The 20,654-nt window shown below is 48.2% G+C and overlaps 1 protein-coding gene across 1 annotated transcript; it reads left to right on the top strand.

Moving 5' to 3' along the window:
* Window positions 1–9,917: 9,917 nt before the first annotated feature.
* On the top strand, window positions 9,918–15,634 carry LAG3 (lymphocyte-activation gene 3). The gene is made up of 8 exons (XM_010290639.1): window positions 9,918–9,972; window positions 10,159–10,330; window positions 10,494–10,720; window positions 10,991–11,248; window positions 11,423–11,716; window positions 12,064–12,354; window positions 12,624–12,739; window positions 15,524–15,634. Exons 1-8 carry the CDS (start codon window positions 9,918–9,920, stop codon window positions 15,632–15,634), a joined length of 1,524 nt encoding a protein of 507 aa, XP_010288941.1.
* The last annotated feature ends 5,020 nt before the right edge of the window (window positions 15,635–20,654 follow it).

The following is a 20,654-nucleotide window of genomic DNA, read 5'->3' as shown; positions in this document are numbered from 1 at the left end:
TTCCCTCCCTTATTGGGTCCCCTAGGTAGAGCCTTAGTTTGACTGTCTCCCCTTAGGAAGTTAGGAGCCTGTTTTTCTGATTGCCTACAACTCCAGTTGGTTATCAAGAACCTATATTGGATGCCCAGCAGCAGAGCCAGTACCTGAGATCACAGCAACTTTTTTGGAGAACCTGTTTTACGGTTGTCAGTTGCAGAATTTTCTTGGGAAACAAACTTCTGGGTTTAGCCAGCAGGTCCACAAGTCCCCAGGCAACCACAGCAACTGCTCCAAGTATCTTAAAATCTGTCACTGCTGCACTGTCAGCTGGGTTTTGGACACTGCTTGGATAGTCTACTTTTCCCAGACCCATTTACAGACATCAGCCAGCCATTCAGAGTGTAATTCTGTGTGACAGCAATGGCATTTTAAAAGTTTCCTGTACTTTCCACTCCTCAGCACAGTTTCTCATCCACTCAGTTGCACTAGGGCAGGTACCTGTAGGAACTTGCAATGGAAGTAATTTGAGTTATTCCCTATTCTAATTACACACTCACCTTTTCTTCTCCTCCTCCATTTAAACTTAACGTTTACATTGGACTGGCTTACAGCCCCATATTATCACAAATTGTGCGGTGGCTGGAGGGGGAGGTGAGTATGTAGCCAGGGGCAGTCATTCCCAGTGGCATTGAGACAGGAAGGCAAACCTGGAAGAGAGTCTCTTGGATCAGTTTCTTCATGAGAGCAGCTGTAAGGTGGGATCCCACCCTCAGGTACTTGGGAAGGTTTCCAGGTCACCTTCCGACCCTTCAATGAGCATGCCCCTTCACTTTGAGGAGTTCTCTGCTTTTTATATCCATCCCAAACATTTGTTTTTCACAGATGAGGGCTATTAGTCTTGGTTTGTTTTTTTCCTTTTGAATAACTACTCTTGAGCCAGTATTTTGACTGTAGCCTCCTTTTCCATTATTAAGGTTTCTGAACTTTACCTTGGCTCATGACTGGACCATTTTGTCCATATTTCCTCCTCTGCATGAACTGATCTGCTCTTACAGTTCAGACAGGGGGCACACAGAACCCTTGAGGTTACAAGTCTTTCAGAGTGACTTTTATTTTGACTTAATAAGCAACACACAAAAGAAAACAATAGTAATAAAAAAAAAAAAGAAAAGAAAAGAAACTCCTATATCTCCTTCAAGTCTGGAACAAGTGAGCCCTCTGAACACCTGTAGCTAGGGAAAAAACAGCAGGTCCCTGCTAAACTCAGGGGAAAGTCCCCACACCCACATGCCACCGCTACCTCAGTTCATCTGAGTCCAGGAACCTTTTCCTTCCTTTTCCTTGTGGGTTATGTACCCTCAGCTCAGCAGTCATGCTCCTCTGCTCTTTCACAGCCTTGTGCTGGAGTTTTCTTGCAGAGCCAGACCAGCTGGCTTTTTTCCTGAGTCTTAAAGAGGGCCCACATGCACTTTTAGGGAAGCCCTCCAGTCAGGGCTGTGAGTAAGGGAAAAGCCTGGGGAAATATGAATAGACAGTGTTTTATTCTCATGATGGTGATCATCTGGCTTGGCTTCCTCATTCCTGCAGAGAGGCCCATATCCTAGGGCTGAGCAAGAGGATACCAGCGACTGTTTTTCAGGTCAGCAGAGTGCAGGTGGTGAGGAGGCCACTGCAAGAGTTCTTCCTGTGTCAGAGCCTTGCTGTAAAAAACATGTACCTCATTTCCAGACAGATTTTGGTTTTAATTTCGAGCCACTGGTCACCCTTATGCTCCTCAGCTGGAGTAGAGAGCTTGCCTCTATTTCGCATCTTCTCCTCATGGGGAGAAAATATCAAAGACTGTGAATGTAAAAGTGTAAAAATGGTTGTGACAATGGTGTCTCTAGCCTAGTGCTCTGCTATGACTGATACAAGAACCCTAAGGAAAGGCACTGAGGGACAGGGCATCATCCAGCACCTTGCTGTAAACCAAAGCTGAGGGCATCCTGAGCTGGCAGGCATACCCAGGCCATCACATTCAAAAGCCAGTGAGGAAGTGATCCTCCAGAAATTACCTAATCCCTATTTGAACTCATTTATACACCTGGTCTCCACAATATCCTCTAACAATAATTCTACCCTATTTGTGACATGAAAAATTAATTTCCTTTTGTTTGCAGTAAAATTGCTGCCTGAGCTTACCACTGCTTCCTTTGGATTAGGTAAGTAGATCAAACACCTCAAGTTCTGTGCATTCAAAAACAAGATCTCCAGGCCCCAAGTCAGTTTTCTTTGTACCACTCCTATAAATCCTTTTTCACGTTTCCACATCCTTTTTCGAATCATGGACATGTTCCAGTAACATGTGCTGTAAACAGAGGTAACACAATCTGCTCACTCTTTGAGATCCCATTTTATACAGCGTGTTATCAAATATCTCCATCCCTGGACTCTTGTCTTCCCAGGATACTGTATTCTGTTCTGGAAGTGTGATCCATGTACTTTGTTCCTCAACATATAACCTTATGTTTTAATTCTAAGTGTGATTTTACCAAGGGTCTTGGGAGGCAGTTCCTTCCCATTAACCTTGCCAAATACGAAGTGTGCACCATGCCAGGAGAGACAGCCCCACCTGCAGAGCTGTGAAGCCCTCCTAACCACATTTTGGCAGCGTAAGACAGCCACGGACATCAGAAAACAGTTGGATGTTGAACAAATCACATGGCAGACTAGCACTGGAAAAAACAGCTCAGCTGCCACCACACTCTGAATTTCAGTCTGCCACACAATCATGTTAATCCAGCATAAATGTGTAGTGTTGCAGAGTCTGAATTTCTAGGGTGCTTTCATCTCATCAACAAAGGGTCTGAAATAATTACACAGGACACAAAAGTATTAGCTGCTTTATCTTCTACTCTCATGCACACTATACAGCCAGAGAGGGTCCTTTGGTCTTTTGTGGCTTTCTGAGAAAAACCTGGCAGAGAAACCTGTTACAGTGGAGAGAACGCTGCTCAGTGAGGCTTGTTCACCTCCTGGAGAACAGGACCTGGTATCTGCAAATAGAAACCAGGAAATATTATAAATGGCACCAGACAAAAAAAATCGAGCTTAAACCCATGTTTTCCCCATGTGGCCTTAATTGCATCCCAGTGACCAACTCCTAGCAGAACTTCTTAATATTTAGTTTGTTGGATCTCCATCTTGGGAACCCAGATCTCTCGCAGCTCTCATCATAACATGGGATGTCCCACCCTTTCTTTACACAGAAATATACCTCCATCTCTTTCATCTCAGCCTCCCTTGAGGGTAAACAAGAGTCAGCCCTGACACCAAAAAAACCTGTTGTGTGTGCTATAATGGCAGTCAGTCATCTTCCAGCATGGTAAGAATGGGGGTACCTCCAGAGCCAGCAGGGTCTCTCTGCAGTGCTGAAGGCTCGCCAAATGCTATGCTTCATTAGCAAGAACATAGCAAGCAGTGATTAATCCCATCTTCATGGCACATGAAAAGCCACATCTGCAACACTGTGGGATGTTGACACACTGGAGCAAGTCCAGCAAAGGGCCCTAAGATGACTGTGGGTCATGATGGTGCATGACAAGGGGCATTTGTTCAGCCTGCAGAAGAGCAGGGAGCTAACTGCTGCCTGCTACTACCCAAAGGGGATTAGAGATAAGGCAGAGACAGACTCCTCTCACAGGAGCACAGAGAAAGGGCACGAGACAAGGAGCACAGGTTGCAGCAAATGAAATTCCTATGGGACACAAGGGAAAGCCTCTCCTGTGAGGGTGTTTCAGGGGTGGAACAGGTTTTCAGAGAGGCTGAAGAATCTCCACACTTAGAGGTGTTCAAGATTTTCCTGGGCCAGGCCCTGAGCAGCCCGGTCTAGTCTGAGAGTCACCCTGCTGGGAGCAGAGGGATGGAGTGGAGACCCCAGATGTCTCTTCCCACATGAATGTTCCTGTGATGCTGTGACTAACAAGTGGGTTTACTTGATTTTGTGTTTTTTCTTAGTGGGGCCGTAGAAGCTGTCTTACAAAACGATGCAGGCTGCTACCTGCCATGAGGTGCCAAATGGAGAAGAAATTGAAAAAACAGCTCAGCTGCCACCACACTCTGAATTTCAGTCTCTCACACAATCGTGTTAATCCAGCATAAATGCATAGTGTTGCAGAAAAGAGCAATCCCATCTTCCCTTTCATCTCTCCTGCTGCCTCTCTTTTGTCAACACTGATGAGCATCGGAGAATTGATCCAGCTAAAAAATAAAATATAAAGAAATAAATCCATTTTGATTTACAATGAGTCCTTTCAGTTTAAAAATGCACCATCTCCCTCCCTAGCAATTTTTGTTCAAAGCAAAGTGGTTGGGGATTACCAAATCAGAGACTTTATTCTCTTCAGGCTTATTCTGGAGCACTGCTGTCCTCTTCCTTGCTGTGCCATCATCCACATGAACCTTCCCAGAGATTGTATTCTTATGCAAATGATTTCTCATAACATCGCATGCTCCTTTAGTTACCCTCCATTTTTTTTATATCTAGCTTTCCTACTCTTCTGTCAGAGACCCACACTGCTGCCAAGAGCAAGACATAGAGAGGATTTGAGCCCCATGACTAGAAGGCACATCCTTCTTTGGTTGTTTTTCTTTGAGGGGATACTCACTGTATTGTCAGTTGAGAGTAACAGCAGCAATGAGGATCTGAGCCTGGCATATCTTGATCAGCCTATCTCTCTCTTGGCACCCAGGATACCATCGATATTCCCTCAGATCAGCTGCTGGAACACACCTGCAGACACAACCCACATCTGTTGTGGAGATCCCCCCAGCCAAAATAGCTCTCAGGAAAGGCAGTCATACAGTCTCCCCGCAAAACTGGCAAACCAGAGAAGCCACACGTAAGAAGGGTCTTGTGTGTAATCCATTGGGGAAATCTGGGTGCCCTAGTTTCACTACATGCCCAGTGTCGTCCCCCCAGCCTGTCCTGACACCACTCTTACAGGTGGTAAGTCTTGGTGCTGATGGCTCTTTCAGAGGTCTTGTTTGCTGGCCATTTCTGCCAGTGCTCACTTGCTTTTTGGACTACCCCTGATGTCCAGCAGTTTTCTGTCACCCAGCTCCACTGTTGGCACTGGAGCTTCCAGCCCTCCAGGGCCCAGGGACCCTGCAGATGGTTGGACCCCCTCTCTCCAGCTACCCCTGGGAGAACAGGCCTCATTTTGAGGGTCCACCCTCAGACCAAGGTTCTGCTCCTCTCAGAGCACTCCTCTGCTCCTTTCAGCCCATACCTGAGCCAAGGGAATCTTTTAGGACAATTCTGCTACTGCCTCAGTCACTCAGCGACACATGGCACATTGAGTCAGTGCCTGACTCCTTCACCTCAGTGTCAGGTCACTGTAATTGAGAGCTTTCTCCCCACAGCTGTCATGCTTCTCCCATTCCATGCATGCACTGGGGTCCCGGGTACCTCTTGGCTCTTGAGAAAACTCATTGTAGCCCTGGGATGTTTGGGAGGCTATTGCATATTTTTCCATTGAATTAAAAGCATGGCATGAACACTGCAATGAGAATTGAGTCAAAACGTAACCTAGCTTGCTGCGTGGATTTTTGTAGTTGATCCACCTCTGTTGCAAAACACAGAGGCTGCAGCATCAAAGACGTCTCTTAACTAGATATTGGCCAAGGTACTGATATCCACCACCATCTCCACAGATAGTTGTGGATGTCCAAAGAGGATCCTGCAGCATCCTATCTCCCACTGAGGAAGGACCTGGAGGCCTTGTGAAAGAGAACAGTTACACACTTCTCCACAGCTAACGCTGGCCAGATACAAGGTGCTAGCTGCCAAATAGGCCCATGAATGCTGCAGATCCTCTTCAGTGATGAAATCAGTGGAGTTTTTTTAGCAGAAATGGAGCCCACAGCTTCAGTCAGGAGCCCCCAGTGATGTTCCTAACTTTCTAATTCAGGTTTCTCTGGGATATTCAGCTATCTGCTGAGGATTGTCATACAAAGGTCACTCGCCTTTTAGCACTGTCAAGAAAGAGGCTGCAGATTTGTCCAAAGGCTCCATAAAGCTATGCTTTCCTAAAGGTGTTCTCATGGGATTCTGGGAAGCAGGCCACCACTAGACTCTCCTTAGCTCCACGTCAGAGACCTGTGGTGACCCAGGCACTGCCCACTCAGCAAATCCTCTAAAAAGGACCTTTTCAAAAATAAAGAGCCTCCCAACAAATGGCAGCCAGCCATTCTTCTTCCTCCTAGCACTTCTGCAGAGGTACATTTTGGTTTTGTCCAGAACTGCTGGGAGATGTGAACTCGTTTCTTACTCTCTTCTCCTCAGACCTTTTGGGGATCTGTCACCTCGTATGAAAGGATCCCTCCTCCAAGACCACTCTCTGATGCATGGAGCACCTTGCCCCTGGGATGATAACATGCTGCTTCCAGGCATCGCGGAAGGACAGAAGCCTGGAGCAACCACTTCCTCCTGTGAGAAAGGAAGCACGTTTGGTACCCACCCTGGACTTGAAGCTGAGCAATTTCATATATAGAATGGATCTCAGGTTGGTGCCTTGGAAGAAGTAATCACAGCCTGTTGCAGAGGAAGACTGATTTGCATCCCTCTGCCTCAGGGTTGCCTGTTTCTACTCATTGACACATTGTGCATCTCACACAAAACTTGCTAAGCCGTGGGCACCAGCTCTTTCTGGTTCAGGGTTCTGCTGCTTGGCCCTTCCGCAGCCACAAGGTGTTGGCTTGGGCAACCACTACGTCTGTCCTGAGCACCCAGAGAACAGCAGCTCTGTTGCTTCCCCTCTGGAGGTGAGCTTAGATCTCTTTTAGCTCCCCGAGCTTCCCAGGCCATGCCAGAAGTCTCACAGGTAATGCCAATCTGACCCCGGGAAACCCCATTGCCTGTCCAGGTGCCTGCCGAGTACCAACCTGCCCAGAGCAGCCTTTGTTTGCACCATATCACCTGCCAGACCTTCCCTCTGCCTCCCCAGGCGTGGCTGCTTTCTCTTTACAGTCCCTCGCCGCAAAGTTATTAGTTATCTCTTATTAGTAAGTAACTTCTTTTTGCTTATTATGTTTTCTTTAGCTCTGGCCAAACAGCAAGCAGGGCGTTTTACATGAGGTCCTTTTGGTAAGCGCTGTATCTCAGGAACACCCAGACCAGCTGATCTCAAGCTGCACAGCTGATAACCCAGTCTTCAAGTCACAGCGCAATTTCTTAGGCCACTAAAAGTCTGCAAATAAACTATAGAGCAACTCAAAAAGTCAGCACGAAGCAGAAGATTATGACTAGTGTCAGACTTGATGCCATAAGGACCAAAACATGAAAGTGGAATCACTCAGAGAAAAACATGGTATCACAGAAATCTGGAAATGCAACGGAAAATTCCTTCAGCAAGACTAACTCAATGATACTGCAGAATAGTGTTTTCTATTCCTATTTTTCTTGGTAAGTGTAGTTTATACCTGTAAGACATGCCAAGAGAGACAAGAAAAGCAGTGCATTAAGGTTGTGCACAAGGTGGCTGCTGCAGCTAAGTCTGGAACCTGGCTGAAATTAGCTAATGCCTAGCACAGACAAAGGAGTATTTAGTGAGCAGGGCTTCTGTATCCCTGTCCAGGGCTACTCCTGTTGTAGCCTGCCCCTCATTCCCCATGGCTTTGCAGCGTCCCACACATCCCTGCCAACCTCTCTGCCCGGGGGACCCATGCAGGCAGTTCTGAGAAGATGTCCCTGTGCTGATCTTGCTCTGGACACTGTTATTTCTGTGGCGGGGTCCTGTTCTGGGAGATGACGAAAATGTCATTCAAGGGAGTCAGCATTTAAAATGGGTCATTAGAGAGAAACGTCACAGGTGTCTTTACTAAAGATAGCCTGGTGCTGAGTAAAACAGTGCCTCCAAAATCTTCATTTCACAACATGCTCACTCAGCATAATAACCCCTCGGGCCCCAAATACCCCCCAGTGCCAGACAGCTCCTATCACTTTCCTGGGCTCGCCATCAGTCCCTTGCGACCACCTCTCGGGAAGCAGCAGCAGGATGGGAATACGTCCCTCTCCTTTGCCAGTTCTTACAAGGAGGAAGCACTTCCCAGGGCACGGACGCAGTTAAGGGTGGTTTAGGGGACTAGGTGGGAACAGTGCCAGGGTGCCAAGGCTAAGAGTGCAGAACAAGTGGGGATGAAGGGGGAAAGCAGCAAGCTTGGTGTCCCCTGGGTGAAGCCCAGGGAGGGTGAGCAGGCGGTGCTGGGCTGTGGAGCCGTACGTGTCTCCCGACCATGGTTCCATCTCCCTTCTCTCTCTCTTGTCTTCACCCACACACTCACACCATTCTCACACTGCTGATTCAGGGGAAAGAGAAGTTGGTGCTTTCTGCTTGGACTGGGCACCATAAACTGTTTTTCTTTAACAGGAGGAAAAAACACCTCCTGCCAACTTTCACAAGTTCTCCCCCATGTTTTCTCCTCTCTTCCTCTCTTAGGCAATTGTGTGAGCTGTGTAACACAGAGGGCACGAAGGACCACTACAAAACAGTCCCCCTGGGACATCGAGGTGTGCAAGGTTGCACCAGGTTCCCTGACATCAATCCCACTCCTCAGGAGACTGAAGAACTGTGTGCAGTGAAAGAGACGAGAGCCATCACCACAACAGGGAGCTGCTGAATTGAGGCGTACCACTCGCTCTCTTTTATCCCTCACCTTCACCACCCAGCTGAGGAAAACTAGAAAGCAAGCAAGGATCCTTCCACAGTGAAGAAGTGGCCACTCTGAGTCATGTCCCTTCCTCACCCCCAGGAAAAGCCCCAGCCCAGCCGTTGGGGGATGAGCCGGGGGGGGATAATAGTCACTCAGTGACAGTCAAATGTCTGACACCCATCATGAAGGGCTGATTAAGTCCAAAAGAGTCAGAGCTGGTGGGTTGCTGGAAAGTGTGAGCCACAACAGTGAGGATTCTCTGAGGCAAAAGGGGCCCCAGGATGAGGCACATGGGTGGAAATGTATTACCCTACACAGGAGCTAGGACAAGGCCCCTCAGTGCATGAACTTGGGTGAGTTTTCTCCAGCGCTGCTAGAGGAGGAGGGTCCCTTCCTCATGCCACTCGCGGTGTCACAGTATGCAGCCCCTCTTCTCATATGCAGCCCCTCTTCTCAGTGCTGGTTGCTTTTCCTGGATGCTCCTTTCTGTCTCCTCAGACCACCTCAGCTTTGTCTCAGATTGCCCCTAGGTTCTGGAGTGATAGGTCACATGTGCCCTGGTTGGAGCTCACCACAGACCCTTTCCTCATGCTGCCTGTGAACTGGCCAAGGAGAAAAAGCAAAAAAATGATCATGTTTGAAGCACTAAAGAAGGAAAAATAGTCACCAAAACCCCAACAAAACAAAAAAAAAAAGCAGAAAAAAGACCAACATGCTCTCAAAAACCCTGAAACAATTACAGAGAAGCTGTAAGAGGTGGAAAGATCAAACCAAAAAAGGTAAGAGATGAAAGAAAAACATGAAGGGACTTGCTGGGAAGTGTCTTCTACACTTTTTCCACTGTCTATGTAGAAGCGAAACTCGTAAGAAAAACAACAGCGACCCAAAGAATTTCCACTAAAAGATGCTTAGAGAAGTGCCTCTGGTCCCTCCTTCCTCTCTCTCACTGGCTTCAGCCCTGCCTTCACGTGCCGCAGACTTATACTGGTTTCTTGGTTGTGACGCATCTTCTTAGTGATATGAGGAAATCATCTGCCCACCTGCAATATAAGGGCATCTAGGGAGATGCTTTGATTGGAGAGAGCACGAGAGCAAGAAGATCCAGCTGAACCCCCCTTGGTTCATCTACCCACACTAACATCTTCTTTGCCCCTGCTTCATTTTTGCTGATCTCTTAAAGCTTCTGACCTGATCAAGCACAGACCCGAGTGGGAAGACGAAGCCCCTCGCCTCTCCTGGATGCCACCATGAGGCTGGTGACGCTGGTACTGTTCCTCACCTTCACTCTGCTGGCTTTCAATGGTAAGAGGGGCTGAACATATTAGGGAGGGCAGAGTAGCTCAGTAAGCTTAGTCTGGATGTTACCTGGTCCCTGACAGGTCTGGAAGGGAGAATTCTAAGTGCCCTTCTAACCCTGCTGAAGATGGCCAGATATTGACCTCTGCTCCATGAGTCCCACCCTCTGCTCAACCCTCCATCTCGTTACAGCTGGCCACATCCTACCAGGAGTAGCAGAAGGGGAAAGCAGGGAGCAGAAAGTGTGGGCCAGAGCAGGGAGTTCAGCCATGTTGCCTTGCCACCTGAGCCCCAGAAAGACATGGAAGAGCTGGAAGCAGCTGCCTGACAAGACATCTGTGCTGTGGAGGCGGCATGGGGGAAGGTACACCAGGGCCAAGACAGATCTGTGTCCTTGTGCAGGGACTGGGGATGGTGGGAGACACTTTGAGCCCCCTTTCTCCTTCCCCACATTCCCTTCTTCCTGCTCCCCACCCTTGATCTCTCCTTTGCCTCCGGCACAAGCCGCTCACTTGTCCCACTCCCAGCGCCCACCAGGAGCCACACATGGTGCTGGAGGTGGGGTACTCAGGCCTCCGGAAGACAGCGCTGACCATGAGGCCCCGGGTGTCAGTCCAAGACTCTGCCTTACGTAGTGGAAATTTCTCCCTGCGAATTGACCCGGTCCGGAGTGAGGATGCCGGGCTCTACGAGGCACAGGTGGCATACAACAAAGAGGTCCATAGCTGCTTGGTGGACCTGGGGGTAATTACAGGTAGGAGAAGATGGAAACTCTGGAGAATGTTGATTTTAGGACTGGGGAGGTTGTAAAGGTGGGATGGAGTGGGGATGTCGTGTTTGCCAGGGCAGGTTAGAGCACAGGCAGCAGCCTCCTGAAAGCGCACAGCTTCCTGCTGTCTGCTCTCAGCTCTGGAGAGGAGGCTGCCTGAGGGACAAAGCTGGGACAGGAGGGGCACAAGGGGATGGTTTGCTAATCCCCCCTGATCTTATCTTCCCCCCCACCGCCACTTTCTTTTTCTTGCAGTAACCCTCAGTCCACCCAGCCCTGTGGTAGAAAAGGAGCCACTCTTGTTGAGCTGCAACTCTAGCCACCAGGCCAGCCTTGTGGAGACATGCTGGTTCCACAATGGGCTCCTAGTCCCCACATCCAGGACCTTCTGCTCCTTGCATGGGGCTCTCTCCATCCTCCGGCCAGCCATGAGTGATGCAGGCTCCTGGCGCTGCCAGCTCAGATACTCGGATAACAAGATCATTTCTGCCACGTACAACCTGCAAATTCTAGGTGAGCTCAGCATTGCTACTCCAACATCCCCAAGTAGCTCCCTTTGATGTGACTGGCCAACCCCAGTGGCTTCAGCTTCCCAGCTCCCACCTTGTTGGCACTTCCCAGGCCAGTCACCTCACTGCAGAGCTCTTTCCAGCCACCACTCCACATTGTCCTCTCTCTCTGGATCAGGTTTTGATGGCCCAACCAACCCTGTGGTCTATGCTGCAGCTGGCTCTGCAGCTGATCTACCATGCACCCTGAGCTACTTTCCCAGTGCCTTTGGGATCAATGTGGTGACAGCCCACTGGAGCCACCTTGCAGAAGGACACTTGCAAGACTGTGGCACCTCCCAGAATTTGGGCAGCAGAAGTTTCCCCCTTCGTCTGCCTGCAGTGGGACCAGGTGATGCAGGGCAGTACCGCTGTGATGTCTCTGTTGGCAGCAAGACAATCAGCAGGGACGTGACCTTGGCAGTGGTTACAGGTAAGAGGAGAGATAGGGAGGTGCATTACCACTCTGGGGTCCCCCATTGCTTGCAGATAAACCTCCCCACTCATCAGTGCAGTGAGTGTGGGTTGCTTCTGCTCATAGGTTCCCACCCCAGGGTGGGAAACAAGGTGTCTATTCAGGGCATTGCACTGCACTGGACTCTGCTATAAGCAAGGGTTTTCCTGGGTAATTTGATTGTTCCTCTTAAGGCTGAAGAAGACAAAGAAAATAAATTAGAGGAAGTAATAAAGGGGAGGTATAATAGAAGAAGGAGGGATGAGGAAGAGATGTGGACCTGCCTGTAGTCTTTCCTGAGGGTATTTTTTTTTCCTTTGCTACAGTCACTCCAAGCATCCAAGGACCAGTTTCTGAGGGGTCTCGCTTGCTGCTCATCTGTAGCCTCACACATCCCCGAGGACATGAACATTTCCAGTGGAAGCACCTCGACTCAGCTCCCACTAACAGCAAGCTGGCTGTGACCTCCTCCCGTAACCTGGAGGGCCATAGATCCCAGATGGGCCCTACCTTGGAAATAACCCAAGTATCACAAAAGGATACGGGCACATGGGAATGCAGTGTATATGGCCCAGAAGGCAGACTGGGAGCAGTGGATTATGGGCTGCAGATCACAGGTACTGTCCCCCATAGATCTGTAACCAATCTCTTCTCGCCCTACTCAATTCCTTGGTGCCCTTTCCTCTCTCAGCCTCACCCTATCCTTCTCCCCTTTGACTGCTTGGATCCCATCTTGTCATCCTGTCTTAGCTCTCACCAGTTCCTCTTGTTGTTCCTTCCAGTTCCCTGCACCCTTTTCCAGTTTGCCCATCTTTGTGCAATCCTAGCCTTGCCTCAGTGCAAAATCAACTTTCCCCTCCTTCCTAACTGTGGTTCCTCCTTACAGGTGCCCAGATCTCCAACCCTCCCACCATCTTCAGTGGGCAGGTTACTTTTGGGCTTACCCTCACCTTCTTCTTCCTGCTTATGGTCTGTGTTCTGGCTCTGGCCCTACAAAAAAGAGTAAGTACCCTTCACCCCATTTCTGTTAGTTTTCCTGTACATCACCCCTTATCTGACCTTCCCCTGGGTACCCTAGCGATAGCAGTGAAAAGTCTCAGGTACACAGCAGCCAGAGGAAGAATGGGGCTTAGACAGCCTGCTGAGGGTGTTGTGGACATTTAGTGAAAGCTGTATCCTGGGCATCAGCAGGTCTGGCTAACCACGGCATTCATCTGGGGGCAGATCAGACACTTCAGAGGAGGGGTGAAACCTGCTAGGAGACAATCACAGCCCAGCCTTGAAAAGCTTCTGTTTATTCTCTCAGAGATCAAGCCATGCTGTAATACAGGAGGGTTCCTTTCCAGGCTTTTCTAGGTGTCCTCTCTCTTATTCCTTATCTGGATGCTTTGATGTAACAGAGTCTCCCGTTCCATATAAATGCCTGCTGATCCCCAGACGCTGATCTTGATGGAGGTCTGTTTTTGCTCACTCAGCCCTCACGCCTCAGCTGCCTGCTTCCAACAACTTACTGCCTTTCGTTTGCTCAGCTTGTTCCAGTATCTCGTCTTCTGAAAACTCTGCCTTGCCTTTATCATCCTAAAGACCAGGCCAGAACTGATCCTCGCCCAGCATGCCACTGGAAAAAACTGCAAACAAGTCACACCATTTCTCTGCAGTTTTCAAACTGTTTCTCTGCAAATGAATTACATAGAATCATAGAATAGTTTGGGTTAGAAGGGACCTTTAAAGGTCATCTAGTGCACCCCCTCTGCAATAAGCAGGGACATCTCCAACTAGATCAGGTTGCTCAGCGCTCCGTCCAACCTGACTTTGAATGATTCCAGGGATGGGGCATCTACCACCTCTCTGGGCAACCTGGGCCCGTGGTTCACCACCCTCATTGTCAAAAATTTCTGCTTTGTATCTAGTCTAAATCTACACTCTTTTAGTTTAAATCTGTTACCCGTTGTCCTATTGCAACAGACCCTGCTAAAAAGTCTGTCCCCATCTTTCTTATAAGCCACCCTTAAGTACTGGAAGGCTGTACATGGCAAAGTCTTCCTTCAGGGTTTCCCTTTGCTGACAAGGGACACCTGAGTAGCTGTGATGTGGTTGCCTTCTACTTAGCTTCTTGGAAAGGGTCTACAGTGAAAATCCCCTTCCAGTGCAGAAGGGGCCAGGGGCTCAGAGTGATCTCAGGTTGGGAGAGCTTGCCTTGGCGAAAGAGCTGGGTGCCTTGAGCCTGCCTTGAGTTGAAGACAAGGGATGTGACAGTGCTGATGCAAATTCTTAGCAAATTCCAGTGGCTGGAGGCTGAAGACAGGCAACATCAGAACAGATGCAAGATGGGCACTTTAAAAAAAAGCATTGTGGATAGTGCTAGAGAGACTCATGACTGGTTCTTCATCATCAGCCCTTAATTGGCACTGATGGTAAAGAATAATGTAAGGCAGAGATCTACAGTTTCTGTGTGAGTCTCTAGACTGTGCAAGTCCAGGACAAGATTATCAGAACCACCCTTTCTGGCCCAAAACTTTGGACAGGAACACCTTGACACTGTAACTGTAAACCCTCAGCTATCAAGAAATAGGATACCTGGGTGTCCAGCTCTGTTAGCTTGAACAGCTCTAATCCAGCCAGGATGTTTGCTGCCTCAAAGCAGGTATATGCCCTCACAGTCTCCCTTGTCAAGTAAGCAAAGCTGCTCTGTTGCAGCACAGGTCTTCCATCTACAGATGGTCCTCCTGCCCTTCTCTGCACAGTCTCCCTCATGGGCTCATCCTTTGTGAGAGTGCAGATGAGGTGCCTTGAACAAAGATATTAACTCTTCACTTGTTCTCTCCCTCTTTCTCCTGGCAATCTCTGAGATTACATTTCCTCATTTTGCACTGGTTTAACACTGGCTACTCACTGGTATCCCTTGATGAGCTATTGCCCACACATTAGGAATTCCTGTTCCAATGCCCTGAGCCTACCAACATGCGGTTGGTACTGTTGCATTTCTTTCACCTGTCATTCAGTTTACTGCTCCATTCTCCTAAAATATCTGGGACTCAGGTGACATTTTCATCCTCTTTCTTCCAAATGAGGCTCCTCAGCTTTATCAGCTACATAACTCATTAGCACTTTCACATTCTCTGTGCCATTAATGATTGGTCCCACAACTGATCTTTGAAGACTTGTGCTTATAATTTCTTTACAGCCCGGCAGAAACCTGCCAGGAAAATACCGGTCCCTTCCTCTTAGCTGAGATCACACCTACCATGCCATTCTTTTACTGATCTCATCTTTCCAGTTGTATTGATTGCCTGTATGTGATCATATACTTTACTGTTATCAGGAGCCCTGAGACCTACCTCTTTTCCGCTGTCTAGAAAATCACTTCCTAAAGCAAGATGTGAAAGTGGTTCTCTCTTTAATTTCATCTTATCTCATTTTGCACAAACCTTCATGTCGTTAATTATTCTTTCTGAAAAGGTGTTGTAAAATCTGGCATACCACTGAGCCTGACAATGGCCTGACCATTACCCAGATCATTCTTTGCTCTATCTTATCTTAAGCATCTCCTGTCTTTCTTATTCCTTATGCCCATGACACCACAGAGGATAATGTTAAGCCAGCCTTCCCCAGAAGAAACTGTACATTGCAGAGAGTGGGACTAGGGCTCTTCCCTGGCTCTAGGAGGTAATTGGAGCCTTCTGGTTGCAAGCAGTAGGACCATGTCTTCCACAGCAGGGAGAAGCCCAGACTTGTGCAATTCAGTCTCCCTCCCATGCCTGATATTGCCCCTTTCTTCCCTTTCAGGCACGGTCCCCTGCCTTCCCAGCGCTGGAAGGAATGGTTGCAGTCACTGTGCCGAGGAAGAAGGAGATGGAGGAGAACCAGAAGGAGAAGATCCAGCAAACTGAGTGCTGATGGGAGCAGGCACACCAGGCCCAGTCTGCATGGGAGGATGAAACTCTGCGTGCCATGCTGCAGAGAGATGTGCACCATGCAGACCTCTCAGGAGGGCCTAGGGATGGCATAAACATAGCAGGAGGCCATGGGAGCTCTGTACCTGCAGAGGGGCTGGAAACTATGTACCAGGGCAAGATGACCACTGCAGTAAGGTGGCAGGCACCACAGACACTTTGGAGCTATTGAGAGTATCTGAGCCAGTAGCTTTTGCCAGCCTTAGTTCCACTTCTCTCTCGCACCTTTTGCCCCTCCTTCATGGCCTCTCTCACAGCCTTTCACTGGTGGGACACTTAAACATGGGAGATGGCTGGAACCCAGCTCCCCTGCTGCCCGATGGTGTTTTCTCCCCCCTGCCCACTTTATTCTCCCTGTCCCCACACTGCCCTGCTCTTGCACTCATTCAGTGGCAGAGGGGACCCCACAGAGACTGCACACATTGCACATTTTGAGCATTTTATATTATTAGAAACTCATTTTAGAACCTACAATAAATCTGAAAAAAAACCTGCTGGCCCTGCCTGTGCTTGTGGAGGATTGCATCTATTGATGGTGCCGGGTATACCTCTGCCTGCGTGAAGCAGCTTCTAAGGACTTTGCTGCCTTCTCTTTCTCTTTCAGTTCTGTTTTACCGAGTTGCCTGTTCATTTCTGACATTCTCACAGTGGGGAAGGGGAAATGAAATGCCACCAGAGAAGAAAGAATCACAGGTTCAGTCTCTCTTTTTTGCTGTGCTTCAGAAGCTCTTTTTCCTCCTGTCTGGCTGTCCCTGTTCATTCATTCATTTATTCCTTTAGTCCTCACATTTTCCAGCTAGATCTTCGATTGATGTTAGGGTGCTCTGTCACTCTTCTTCTGCTAAGGACGTATTTAGTAAAGTAAGCATGAGTCTGCCAGGTCCCATCTCTCAAGACCCTCAATGTGTTTAGGTTTCATGTAGTCAGAAAGAATGCTCTTCACCTCCTCTCTGAATAGGTATGGAGGACTGTGGTATCGCTCTTGAACAGTCATTGCATGCCACCCCAGAAAAAAGCCTCACTAGTAAAGAGAGTCACACATGTAGTTTCTCCCATATGGGTCCCTAGGCTGTGGCTGCTCAGGGAGGTGGTGGTACAAAAATTAAGCTCTCAGTGTTTAGGATGGAAGGTTCTCTTGACTTGAGGTCTTCACTACCAGGACAGTTTTTCATTATTTCAGCAGGCACATGAAGAGGCCTTCTTGATGTGTGGCTTTCACCTTCCCCACCCAAGAGGTTAAGACACACAGGTAATGAAGGCAGTCTGGAATACTCAGACTGTGGGTAGTGGAGCAGCACCCAAAAAGTCACAACTAGCCCATTCTGGGGAGCATGTCTGGACTCCACAGCTATTCAGCTACTCAGCTAGCCATGTATTTTACTGAAAATTACACCCATTTCTCCACTGAGTCATAGAGAAATGCAGCAGAGGTGTGAGGTAGACTTGTCTGCTTCAACTATCCCACACAATGTCAGGCAGACACTGAAGCAGAACCAACATAAGGCAGGACAGTCCAGTCTGGTACCAGCCATCTCCCTAGGAAAATAATAATGCTGTAATATTTTCATGTTGGAGTGATCCATCTAGCTCAGTCTCCTCTCTCTGCCAGATGCTTTGGAGATAGAGAAAAGGTGGGTTAGTCCCAGTGGGGCTAAGGGGCAATCCAATATTCAGCAAGACCTCAACATATTCTCTTAGTGCCTGACTGCGGTTTTCTCTCACTTCTCATACACAGTGGGATGCTCTCTGCTCCTGTAGTAATACTTTTAGCATTGCCTATTACCAGACTGGATGTTCTCATTGCTCAGATGTGTGCCCCGTCTGTCTTTAAATGTTGCTGTTTTCTTGTACTCTCTGACTTCCTCTGGCAATCAGTCCTCGGGTCTGCTTATTCACTGTGTGAAAACGGTTCCTCATTATCAGTTTTGAATTCAAAGCTTTCTGCTTTCATCATTTGTTTTCTCCTGTCACAAAGGCTGGCAGAAGAGGGACTCCCAATCTACTGTCTTTTGGCCAGTCATTATTCTACCGCCTTTTATCACATCCCTTTTTTCTTATTTCCCCATCCCCTCCTGTCTCATTGTCTTTCAGGTACAAATCCCAGAATTTGGGGACTTCCTCCCTGACAGTTTGCTCAGGCCCATCTCTATGCATGGTCAACTCTCCTCAGATCCTTTGTTCTGGAAGAAGAGGCAGCAGCCTGGTGGGGGAGCAGTGCTAGCTTGCATGGAGGCACGGTGCCTTTCTCTGCATTACTTCCATCCTGCCCTTTATGGCTCCCGACACCTTGTCTGCTCTTCTGACTGTAGTTCCCCACTGAACAAGCACTGAGCTTGTACCAAGCTGTTCACTGTGTCCTCAGTGAAATGCCTGTCGTGATGCCTGGGGCTCTTGCCTGACCTGGCACAGTTTCAGGAAGCCAAAGCCTAGAAGTATTTATGCAGTTTACATTTTCCCTCCAGCTTTGGGAACAGTGATGCTGAATTTCACTTGTCTTCCTGTTGCCGATGAGCACAGCTGTCTTACATGTCTCCAAAGCTCTTGTCATTCTCTCGTCTCCTGACAAATTTAAATAGCTTCATGTCATCTACATTCTTGGTCTTCTTGCTGCTTACCTCCTTGAACACTAGTAATTCATGTCTTAGTTCAGATACTTTTGGGCCCCACTGCTGCCTCTGATGACAACTGGCAGTTTAATCCTCCTCCTCACTTCCCACCCCGGGAAGGTGCACAGCAGAGCTGTCCCACTCACCCCCGTGCACGGTCAATCCATTTCTGTGGTTAGCCCTGCAGCTCCAAGGGGACAAGGAGAAGGTGCGAGCTGTTCAAGATGTAAAATGCAAGCTGAGCACTGGATTATTTACTGTAACACAGTTACTCTTGCTTCATGACTCTTCACAAAGAGCTGACAATACTTGGAGACAGTTTGACCAGAGGCATTCACGCAATTATGTACGGTTACCCTGCAAGCCTGCAAGTCTTGGGCATGCAGTAGGCACCTCCACAATCATTGTAATACCTGTAGTAGGTCCTGAAAATACTTTCTTTGTAACAGAGAGGCAAACAGTGGCTGAGGGGTATAATCTGTGTAGGTTAGGTTGACAACACCTACAAAGGCTACAAGGCCTCAGACATGGTTGTGTATAAATACAAATACAAATTCCACCCGCTCTGAAGTACTGAAAATAATATCTGAAGCTTCACAGATGTTGCAGTCTTGTGTTTGCAACCAGCAGAGCACTTTATGCAGATGAGAATTACTGACAAAATACAGGCACCAACAAAAGTGACAAGCATGACCATTGAGCTGTTTTGTTTGACAGCTCTCAAGGGAAAATGCTGAAAAGCCAGCCACCACCAATGCAGAAATAACTGTCCATGGCCACAGGAAGCTTTTCTTTCCAAATGCTGCAGGATAAAGACTGGATCAGTGCAACACTAGGAAGTAGGAAAATATTTCTGAACACTGAGGGAATCAAGATGACACAAGGCAAATCAGTACAGCTGAAGTGGAAGGACCAATAGTCTGTACAATAAAGCAAACAAATCTGGAAATCTGTCCCAGGTGGAGTCAATAAGCAGGAGCAGCAAATAACGCAGATGTCATACGAAGGAAAGAGACCTGATGCTTTTCCACAAGGATACAGCTACAGGTGCAAAAATCAGATAAATATTTTCAATGTACCAGAAGCAGCAATCTTGAGAAAAACACAGGAAATCCAGTGGATTCCCTTTTGGCAGAGGGGACCAGGAAAGGAAGGCAAATTCCTTTGCATCTGACTCCTCCAAAAGGAATGGGAAGATGATCTTTAATTCCAAATTACCCTTTTTTTCTTAAGAAAGACCAGTACTATCAGAAAAAAATCATGACTAGGCCCAGATGTTCTGTATCCAAGACTTCTGAGGGATTTCAAGTAAGAGGCTAAATAAATGCTAGCGAATAGTGTAATTTAACAAAGAAACAACTAGAAACAACATGTCTATTGGGGCCTTGGTAGACTCTGCACAGCCTTTTAAATATAATAAAAATTACAACCAGATCTCAAATGATCTAGGACACTAAGGCACACTGAGTTTTATATCTGCTTGGCAAATTGGTGGGAACAATATCAGCACCATTTCTGAAAAAAAAAAAAAAACAAACATGCCTCTCTGCTTGGATTTCTTCAACACTTTGATGCAGCAGTGAATAAAACCAAAATATATGGGATCATTCATTTTGCCTTCCAAAGGTTCCCTCAAACAAAGCTCCTTACAGGAACATTGTTGTTGTAGGTACTGGATCTTGTGCCACCCATTGAGACCCAAGCCATCTCCGACAGTCGTTACATAGTTGTTGACTCCATCATGCTCAAGAGCTTCTACTCCTGCATTTCCGTCTTGCTGGCCTGCCGGTTTGATGCAACTCACTGCGGCTCTCAAAAGCTGTCATACGGTGTACCTCTGAAATGGCTGTCACCCCCTCCTGAAGGGATGGGTTTCAGAGGGTCTTACGGTAAGAGGACACAGGACCGTCTCTGTGCCTAGGAAAAATGGCAGGAGGTGATGCGCAAGGGCAACTTTTGGAAGGACTTGTTATTTCTCATTGATATTGAGGTTTCTCATGTTCTTCTTTTACAAACACTGTCTTCCTCGCTTGTCATCAGGTCAGGACTCCCCTTTTTTGAATGGGAAAGAACACAGGTTTTTGGACCGAGGAGAAGGCACCAGCAGACTCCCTGACAAGCTTTGGGGGCTGGCAGGAGCTCAGCCGGGACCCTCCAGCCAGGCACTCCCCCAGCCCTTCGAAATCTCGGGCCCAAGTGAGCGCAGGCACCCAGGGCCCCCTGAAGGGTCCCCCTTGTTTTGCCCCACCGCCCGGCCCCGGGCATCCCGCTGCCCCGAAGTCCCGGCTGCCGGGTGACGGAGCCTTGTGCCTCCATCACCCGTGTCTCAGCGACCGAGGGCGGTCCCGGGGGGGCGGC

Source organism: Phaethon lepturus, unplaced genomic scaffold, assembly GCF_000687285.1.
Source record: "Phaethon lepturus isolate BGI_N335 unplaced genomic scaffold, ASM68728v1 scaffold55820, whole genome shotgun sequence".
In the NCBI taxonomy this organism is placed as follows: Eukaryota; Metazoa; Chordata; class Aves; order Phaethontiformes; family Phaethontidae; genus Phaethon; species Phaethon lepturus.
This window is presented reverse-complemented; position numbering and strand designations above follow the sequence as displayed.